This window comes from Morus notabilis, unplaced genomic scaffold, assembly GCF_000414095.1.
Source record: "Morus notabilis unplaced genomic scaffold, ASM41409v2 Scaffold701, whole genome shotgun sequence".
Taxonomy (NCBI): domain Eukaryota; kingdom Viridiplantae; phylum Streptophyta; class Magnoliopsida; order Rosales; family Moraceae; genus Morus; species Morus notabilis.
In genome coordinates, this window is record NW_010363199.1 from 180,376 (window position 1) to 190,056 (window position 9,681).

Below are 9,681 nucleotides of genomic sequence, written 5' to 3' on the forward strand. Positions count from 1 at the left end.
ACATGGAAGGGAAAGGAGAAGGAAAAAAAGGATAAAATTGACAATTCACACTCAAGAGACAAGGGACAAAAGCGAAATTTTGAGAATGTCACTACACAATGAATAGTAAATTGTGAGTATGTGAATAGTGTACATTTTTTTTTCTTTTAGTATACGTATTTTTATTTAATTTCATTGTATTATTCATGATATTTTTATTTAAGTAATAAAAAAAATTTAGCACAAAACGGTGGTAAAATGGATAAAATTGAACTGCAAATCAATTCAAAATAGTAAATAACTATAATAAAAAATAAATCGGAAATGGTTTGAAACCGTCTGAGCAAAAATTTCGACGGTTATGATTTGCGCATAAAAAACACGCGCAAAAGAAGTGCGTTCAGGGGGGAAAAGAGCAACTTCGCAGTGGTAGGCCCCACCACTTTTTTCTTCGGCCAGCCAAGTGTCAACACGTGACAATCCTAAATCAAAAGACGCAAAAGCCAATGCACAAAGAAGGGAAAAAAAGAAGGAAAAAAGGGTAAAATTGACAAATCACACTCAAAAGACAAGGGTCATAAACAGAATTTCGAGAATGTTACTGTATAAGGAACAATAAAATGTGAGTGTGTTAACAACGAATCTTAGGTCTCTTTTAGTGTATATAATAATGTGGTAGATTATCTTCTACTACCAGATTTAATATTTTCAAGAGAAAAATGGCCGACCATCTCCAGAAAGTAATCTGGTAGATTATATTTTATAATCTACTAGATTATATTTTATTTTCAAAAAAAAAAAAAAAAAAACTAATCCAATACTGATTACCAGAGAATATTTTTGTAGATTATTTTTATAATCTACCATATTATTTTTTATTAAAATTTTTTTTTACCAATGTTGTGTTACGGGTGAATGAGCTTGACCTCTTGACACAGTGTTATAGTAATTTTTATGTCAAACCCTCTGCACCGAGTTTGAGATTGATTGCCTAATATGTCTTCATAGAGATATCCTCAATAATCTATTATCACCTCGATCTCAATAAATAAGCCAAAGTCCTCCGATGCCTAATTATTTAAAAAAAAAAAAAAAAAAAAAACTCAATCCCTCGACCTTAATCTTATGCTTTCGATCTTTTCTTTAATTTGATTTGTGGACGATTCTCATATTAGCTCGATAACATATCAATTTTCAAGTCAATAGTTAAAATCTGAAAAAACAAAGTGTAGGATATCCATCATAACTTAAGATCAAATCAATTCGATCTCAAATCGTCTACCAGTTAAAATTTGAAAAAAATTTAGAAATTATTACGAAAAAAATCGACTAAAAGAAATAGAAAAGAGAGAACGCTGGAGGTAAAGGTGTAATTTGGCCGGGTAGGTTAGGGTTGGGCCGAAAAATTGGGCCGAGCTGTACTGTGCGGGTTGAGAAAACTTTAGACCGTAACACCCTCATAAGCCTACAAATCCGTAACTTGTCGGGTGACATCGGGTAGGCTCGGGTTACTCGGGTGACAGGCTTGGTGGACTCTAATGGGCTGTGGTGTTATTGGATTTATATGGCTGGTACTGTGGTTGAAAAACTCGATTATTGAGCCATCTTTCAAGCCGGAAATCCTTTACATCTTCTCCCCAAATGTAAGGCATTCTGACCATGGCCGAACCTTTCCAATTATCACAATATGCATAAAGCAAGGGTGATCTCAAGGACCAAATGATCACTTTTTAATCAATTAATCTATGCTTGTTACGGAATGAATCATTATCAAACAGAACATGTATTTCTTTCAAGAGGGGGTCTAAATGTAAAGTGAACAATTAAAACACACACTTTGAAATCAAACACTTCCAATATAAATAAAGAAGGTCCTAATTCAACAACTATGGCATACAAGCATTTTTTACACAAACCGTGAATCCAAAACATAAATAAGTTAACAGTCCAAAAACATAAAATCCATAAACGTATGAAAGTAAGAATTTGAAGTATTGTACATTGTTTTACCTACTTTGAATATGTTCGGCCGGTTAGGATTACCTCGGGTTCATGGAACCCTACCCCGCGCTCCTACCTGTACAGTGTGGGGCTGGAATAATTAAAATAGAAAATTAAATAAAAAATTAAAAACTCGTGATTTTTGAATAGGGTCGGCTCAGCTCGGCCGGGTTCGTCGGGTTCAGGGTGATTTCTTACAGTCCTAGCTGGAGGACATAGTACCCAACTTATTTCTCACACAAACTCAAGCGACAATGGCCCTTCTCTTGACCAAATTTTATAGTAATAATTATTATTTTATTTTTAATATTGGGCATATCTTCGGGTCTGTTTAGTTCGTTAATTCGAGTCGAAATATAACTTTAAGTAAAAACTTTTTACTGTAATAATAAAATTAAATGTAATTATTTTTAAACTCGAATAGGTGACTTTTTTTTACATAGCTGCTGGCAATAGTAATGGCTCTAATCTCAGACAAACTGATTGAGGTACTCATCTACAGTTGTGTACTTTACATCAGCATAGAGCTCCGAAGCTTCAACTCCAAATGAGGGCTCAATCTTGAAGTTTGTATGACCCCCCAGTACGAAAATAGAGTGACGGACTGATAATTTCATATCGACCGGAACGGAATTATCTGTAAATATTGATAGTAACGAAAAAAAAAAGGTAAACTTTCTATCTTCAATAAGGGGGGAAAAACAGTTCGGTAAAATTCAATATTCTTGATAAGTACCTATGTTTTTTTTTTTTTTTTACTTTTTCAAATTCTTATACAAAATTCACTCACCATGAATATTATTGAGAAGTTGGTGCCCGGCCTCTGCGAAGAAAAAGAAAAGGGAAAGAAAAAAGGAAAGAGGGAAAAGCGTCAATGTAAGTTCAATTAGCTGACCATAGAGAACGTAGCCAGAATATAAAAATGAAAAAACAATTGAATGTCGTACATATATATATATATATATATAATTCTCTTAAAAAGAGCATTTCTAAGTTCTAAGTTGTAGAACTTTGTAAAAGTAAAAGCTTATTCACCAGAATTAACTTATAGTAATCTTATGTTCATAGCCAATTAAGAACTTAATTTCCGTTCATTTCACGAGTTTGAGTTGAGAATTTAAGTTAAAAAGTTAAGGCCCCGTTCATTTCGCTGATTCGAGTTTAGAATTCGAGTTTTGCTACAGTAAAAAGCTCTCACAAACAATCAAATCTAACTTTTTTGCTACAGTAAAAAGCTCTCACATAAAATCACATCTCAACTCGAATTAAAAACTCGAATCAGCGAACTAAACGGGCCCTGAATTTTTTACGTGAGAGAAAACACCGTAGCACAAAAATATGGCCGTTTGCTTCATAAATTCAGAACCATTATTAATTTACGAGTGTTTTTTATAAGAGAAAATATTGTAACGAGCAATGAATTATTATTCAAATCATGACACGAATCCTCATCCCAAACACCCTATAAAAATTTTATGAGAGAAAACATTATAATAAGAAGTTTGAATTGTGAATCGAACTGTAAAACTAAAGGGGCTTAAATTTTTTAGAAAAGCAAGCAAACCTTGTATATTTTTTAAAAGTTTGTCTTCCAAAATGTACTCCCTTTCAAGGGTTTTGCCTATCTTTTTCTCCCACAAAAGCACAAGCTCATTTAATGAGTAGATGTTCCCCGGTGGCCTGATGTAGAGGACTTTGTTCAAGGTTCTTGTGTCGTCCACTGCTCTAATTGTGTAGGTTGCAACGTCCTCCTCCTTGTTGAAAATTGCTGCACAAGAAGACTAACAAATGAAACCAATAAGCCATGAATTCTTTAGTAATTACACAAAATATATATTTCCTCTTTTATGGGGTGTCAAAGTTCAAATTCTATAGGAATTACTAGTTCCCCAACACGGTTGTCTTAATATTTTTACTAAAAGAGCATTATTTATTATTATTTTTTTAAAATGGGAAAACATATTCTAAATTATGAAAATAATACAAACACCAATTCCGACTCGGACTGCCGAAAGCGATAGGAGACCATAATAAGTACAGGTATATATACCAACTACATTCAAATGAAATGCTCAAGGTGAAAACTTCGGCCTCATTTAGTTCGCCGATTTGAATTTTCAATTTGAGTTAAGATATGACTTTATGTGAAAGTTTTTAAGTGTAGTAAAAAAATATAATGTGACTATTTCTAAGAGTTTTTAACTGTAGTAAAATTAAAATTAAAAATCCAAATCGGTAAAATCAACGAGGCTTTCCAATACAATTTGTAAACAACTTTATAAATTACTCTACATCACCATCGATGACAACTTTATCTCGCGGGGGTGCAGTGGCTCCCAGCTGCGCCAGATTGGAAAGAAAGACGCCAAAACAGAAGTTGGAGGACACATATGTGTACGGAATCCCTTCTGCCTCAATGGCTCTGCGAATCTTAACCTTAGTTGCATACAACGTCTTTGCTGGCTCAACCCCATCCATTCGATCCACATCGTTCCCAAACTCCGAAGGGAAAAACCTCTTAACCAAACCACCATAATTAAGCACGTAAAATTTAATTTTTTAGCTACTCCAATCAATATGAGTATAATAACTTACATTACAAAGTAGTTGCACAAAACGTGATAGATATAGTTTGATAAGTTTTCACTCACCAACAATCTATAGGACTAATTACTAATAAAACAATTAGAATTCAGTATAAGTTTAATAATTTTTCACTGATTTAAGGTTATAGGAGTCTTTGAAGTTGAATATTATTTACCTTGACGTTGCCGGCTTGTTTGATGGCAGCAATGATCTTAACCTGATCGGGCAAGTGATCGTGACCGACCGTCGATATGACGACATCGACCTGCTTGATTGCCTTGACCAGATTCTGGTGGTCATACAAGTCACCATAGACGAATCTGACGCCCAAGGACTTGAATTTGTTGACGGTGTTGGCCTTGGCTGGGTTGGAGAGCGTGGGGACTCGTACAAAAGCGAAAGTCTCGTGACCGGCCTTAGCGCTCGCCTCCACTATGAACTTTCCGGTGTACCCGGCTCCACCGATCAGCAGGATCCTGCTCTTTTCCGTTGCCATATAATTATTGGATCGGCTGCTTGGTGTTGAACACTAAGAAATGGCAGGAGAAGATTGAGAAGATGAGAAGAGAAACAAGATCAGCACTGCAGAGGGGTAAATGGTGGTACTAATATATATTATTCATTATATATATATATATCTATATATATTGAGAATTACGCGCTGTTCATACGATCGTTGCGTTGACCCATGAAAGGGGCTGTGGAGGATCTCATTCAAGTTACCTAATTATTTTGAGAAATCTTGGAAGTGGTTCCAGTTTATCTTCAATAATGGTCCTAAAATCCTCAATTCTCAAAGAATGGTCTTGCTACCGCATTACAGATTTAGCTTATTTTAGGATAAAATTATTTTGGTACTATCTGTTATAGCGAAATATGTTCTTAATATCTTGTGTTTTTTATAATATTAAAGTTTCAAAGGGTACCTCGATTTTCTAAAAAAACGTCTTTTTGATATCCTGAAGCTAATTTTTGAGACACGTAATGTCCAAACTACCATTCTTATTAATTAAATAGAAATTAATAATTTTTTTTAAAAATAAAAATATTTTAATGTTTTAAAATATTTAAAAGAAAAAAATAATTTTTTTTAGATGATGAGGAGGTTATTTACCAACAAATCAAGTACCTTTGAGTTCAAATATTTGTGAGTTTTCAAGCATTTTTGTTAGTTTGATGTGTTTTTGTAGGAATCATTAATAAATGGGAAATTAGGTGAAAACAAGAAAAAAAATTGGAGTTTTAGAAGCTATTAGGACGAGCCACAGACGAGGGCAAGGACCCGCACAAACCGTCGGGCGAAACGCGGTGAAAAATTCCCAAGAGCAGCCCTGGGCAGGGGCACGCGCCAGCAGTGCGCCCAAGCCCACTATAGCGCGCACTAGGTGCCCAACGCGCAAGCAGCACTGGCCGCGCCCCTCCTATGCTAAAATGAGGTTTTTGAGTTTTTTTGGCCCTTGATCATTATGGTTGGCCATTTTTGACACTTGGTTAAGTTTATATGAAGTTATTGTCCAATTTTGGTAACGCTAGTTCCCAACTTAGAGAGAGAGACACAAAAATTCCTAGAGAGAGAACCTTGGAGTTGAAGATTCTTAAATAATGCTTAGGAGAAATTCTTGAAGATTTGAAGACTTAAAGCTCATCTCCATAAGAGGTTTCTCTTCCTTCTTCCTTTTACTTGTAGTTTTTTAATTTTTGTTCTTAAAATTGTGATTTTGGTTATAGATTCCTCTGTGTTGAGCTAGACATCATATTCTAGGGCTTGATGTAGCTTTATTTGAACCATGTTTGATTATCTTGTCAATTGTTAGTTAAATTCCATCTTAATTTATTTATGTTTCTCTATGCTTAATGTTTCTAATTTATGTGGCCAATGAGTTAGATAATTTTAGATTGTGATTTTAATGCTCGGGAAAAATTGATTTCATAGTTTGGAATTGGGAAACATAGTTTAAGCTGTTGTAAGTCCAGGAGGTGATCGACACTTAGATAATCTCGTTGAGAGTCTAGGATATTGTGAGACCGGGAGGTGATTAAGACCTTGATTATCAACTAGGATTTTGATTGTCGTGAGGCCGGGAGGCAATTGACATTTGATTTCCAATTTAATGATGAGTGTTTGAGTAAATGGGTTAGATATGAATATTGATTCGGGTATTCATGCATGTAACTTAGTTTGACGTTCGGGAGAGGTAATGAGGTTATATTAGGTCCCTTGATTAATGAATTGAGTAGAATTGACTAGCAGGGTTTGATAGGATGAACATAGGATTGATAAGGTGAAGTCAAGTTCCTAATACATTTGTGCATAGAAGTTTCCATATTTTATTTTTTTTTTTTGTATTTATATTTATTTTAGTTCTATTTTTATTTCATTAAGTTTGATTGTCTAGATAAAGTTGAGTTGCGATAATTGCGGTACTTAGTAGTAATTTAATACTCAATTCCTGTGTAGACGATACTCACTCACCTTTTACTATCAAAATTTGACACCTTACACTTGTGGACGAATATTAAATTGATTAGTTTTTGGTTAATTATCTTAAGATCATTTTACTCTAAAAAATCAACTTCAGGATACTAAGAAAATATTTTTTTAAACGTTGAATTACCACTTTAATATTATAAAAAATATATGATATTGAGAACATACTTCGCTATAATAGAGGGTGCTAAAATAATTTATTTATTTATTTTTGCTCAATTTGGTCTTTTAATTTGTTTGGGATAGATCCTGCTTAATGACACACTCTTTTTTTTTTGCCACTTTTTTAACGTTTAAAAAGCCTGCTGATTCGATTAGGAAAAAAAAAAAAAAAAGGCCTGCTGATTCACAAACCGTCATGTTTTTTAGGGAAATTGTACGGCAGGATATTGTTGTTTTAAGTGTTGGGTAGGATATTATTGTTTTAATTGTTATATTAAGTTTCCGATGACTTGATGTGTTGATTGTAGCAATTCTATATTGCATACTGTAAATTTTGAACATGAATTCTCACAAATTAAATAATTAAAATATTGATTCAACGGTTAAAATAGTAATTTCTATTGATAATTAAAAAGAATAATTTCTACAGTAAAAATTACATCTTAAATACACACCCCGCATAAATTTTAAAATGATCTAACGGTTTTTTTTTTTTTTTTTTCAATAGGACCTCGTTACTGATAGGGTTAGTCTTTTATTGGTAAATTTAGTCAAAATTACATTATATTTGAAACGTACGTGAATATACACTTTCTGATACATATATAACGACTATAAACAATTTTTTTTTGATAGTTTATTTTTTCGTGCCTACCAAAGAAAACTCCATGACATAAGATACTTATCACATAGTTGTATGATTTCAAAATTATCCCTAATGTTTCATAAGATTATTAATTTTTTAACCACTTCATTTTTTTTTTTGCATCACCATTTTATTTTTTTCCTTACTTTATATTCTCATCGTTCTATATCTTTCTATTCTTTTGTTGGAGTTTTTTTTTCTCATTTTCACACATAAAAGATATTTGTAAATGGAAAAATATCTTTCTATTCTTTTGTTGGAGTTTTTTTTTCTCATTTTCAGACATAAAAGATATTTGTAAATGGAAAAATATCCATCATTTCATTTTTTTTTGAAATAATTTACTATTATATTTAGGATTAATTCCATAAATATCCCCAGAAGTTTGCACCCTACTTAAACACGCCTCTTGAATTTTGAAAATGATTTATTTCCTTCTCTGAATTATGTACCTAGTCTAAAATGCACATATTCACAAAATTAATAAAATGATGACTTGATATTACTTATATTTTTATAAATACGCCAAAGCTATTAATTATTTTAAGTCAAATTACCATTTGAGTTATTACTTTTTTGTCAATTTGCTCCGATATATATTTTACAAAATAGGAGGACAAATTGATACAAAATCAATAGTTTTAAGGGATATTTATGAAATAACATTACCACATATTGTCGTTGCTAAATGTTTCGAATTAGTGACGACAACTCATCGCTGAATGTTAATTGGCGGAAAAATAGTGAAAATTTCTTGTTGTCTCTAAACACCTTTAGAGACAACAAATGCCATTTTTAAGGCCCAATTTGGTTCATATACTTGAACCACTGATTCTGATTCTGTTAAGCGTTTTTCATCTCACAAATGATTTGAATATAAAAACTTCTCATCTAATAAAGTTTCCACTAATAAATTAAAATTACTAACTTAAACGCATGAACCAAACAGATTTTCAATATTTGACGGAAACATTTTAATTGCCCGCAGAAGTTTTAAGAAAGACAAGCATCATAGCTAAATATTTAAAGTTTCGATCCATGCTTTTAGAAACGATAAGTCGTATATTTATAACAAATTTATTTTGGCACACATTTGATATGCTTTTTATAAATCTAAAATTCCAATAGCTTTTAAAAGGTTGAATCTTGAAATTTTCATCAGCCCGGTTTTGTAGCGCATTTTAAAAAGTTTGAAATTCTATTTACCTTTTAGCGATGTCGTCCCTAAATGTCGGAGCTTGAAATTTTTGTTTACAGAGTCCTTTTATGCTCTTTTACGCTCTTTTACTTAAATCTAAAATTTAATTAACTTTTAACGACAGATTAATTGGTCTAGTTATTTAAATCCCTCCACCGTAGAGCTCTTTCATTTATTCTATCTTCTTTATATTTTCTCCTCTCTTCTCCATCTCCCCTGTTATCGCCATCTCGCGCCACCTTTTGTCACCGTCTTGTCGTTTTCTGTTCGTCCCTCTCCACAACAACCATTCTCTCTCTCTCTTCCCTTATTCGAGGTTGGAAATTTGGAGAATTTTCTTTAAAAGCTATTAATTAGCTTAATGTAATTAATTTTGGTTAGGAGATGATATTGTTGATTATGAGGTGGTGATAATGACTATATTGATAAAGGTTGATTTATGATTTTTGCTTTTTTTTTTTGCTTTTTTTTTATTTGTAATGATTATGAATATATGATGGTGAAATTTTTGAGGATTTAGGATGTTTATTAGAAGTTGTTTTTATTTAGTTTTTGTTGTTACCTAGTTTTGTTTACGATAAAGTTTGATTTAGGTTTTTTTTTTTTTTTTTTTTTTCATTT

General features: G+C 32.5%; 1 protein-coding gene across 1 annotated transcript; it reads right to left on the reverse strand.

Moving 5' to 3' along the window:
* Positions 1–2,450: 2,450 nt before the first annotated feature.
* On the reverse strand, positions 2,451–5,062 carry LOC21391571 (isoflavone reductase homolog PCBER). The gene is made up of 4 exons (XM_024169266.1): positions 4,742–5,062; positions 4,273–4,497; positions 3,545–3,761; positions 2,451–2,617 (listed from the first exon to the last, which is right to left on the reverse strand). Exons 1-4 carry the CDS (start codon positions 5,060–5,062, stop codon positions 2,451–2,453), a joined length of 930 nt encoding a protein of 309 aa, XP_024025034.1.
* Between the last annotated feature and the right edge of the window lie 4,619 nt (positions 5,063–9,681).

What these genes read in the sequence shown, in the direction of transcription:
- LOC21391571 (XM_024169266.1), bottom strand. Translation starts at nt 5,062, where the DNA reads ATGGCAACGGAAAAGAGCAGGATCCTGCTGATCGGTGGAGCCGGGTAC. An exon ending in AAGTTGTCATCGATGGTGAT is followed by an intron (nt 3,762 to 4,272) that starts GTAGAGTAATTT and finishes TTCATTTGTTAG; the next exon opens with TCTTCTTGTGCAGCAATTTT. An exon ending in ACTTTTAAAAAATATACAAG is followed by an intron (nt 2,618 to 3,544) that starts GTTTGCTTGCTT and finishes CAATATTTACAG; the next exon opens with ATAATTCCGTTCCGGTCGAT.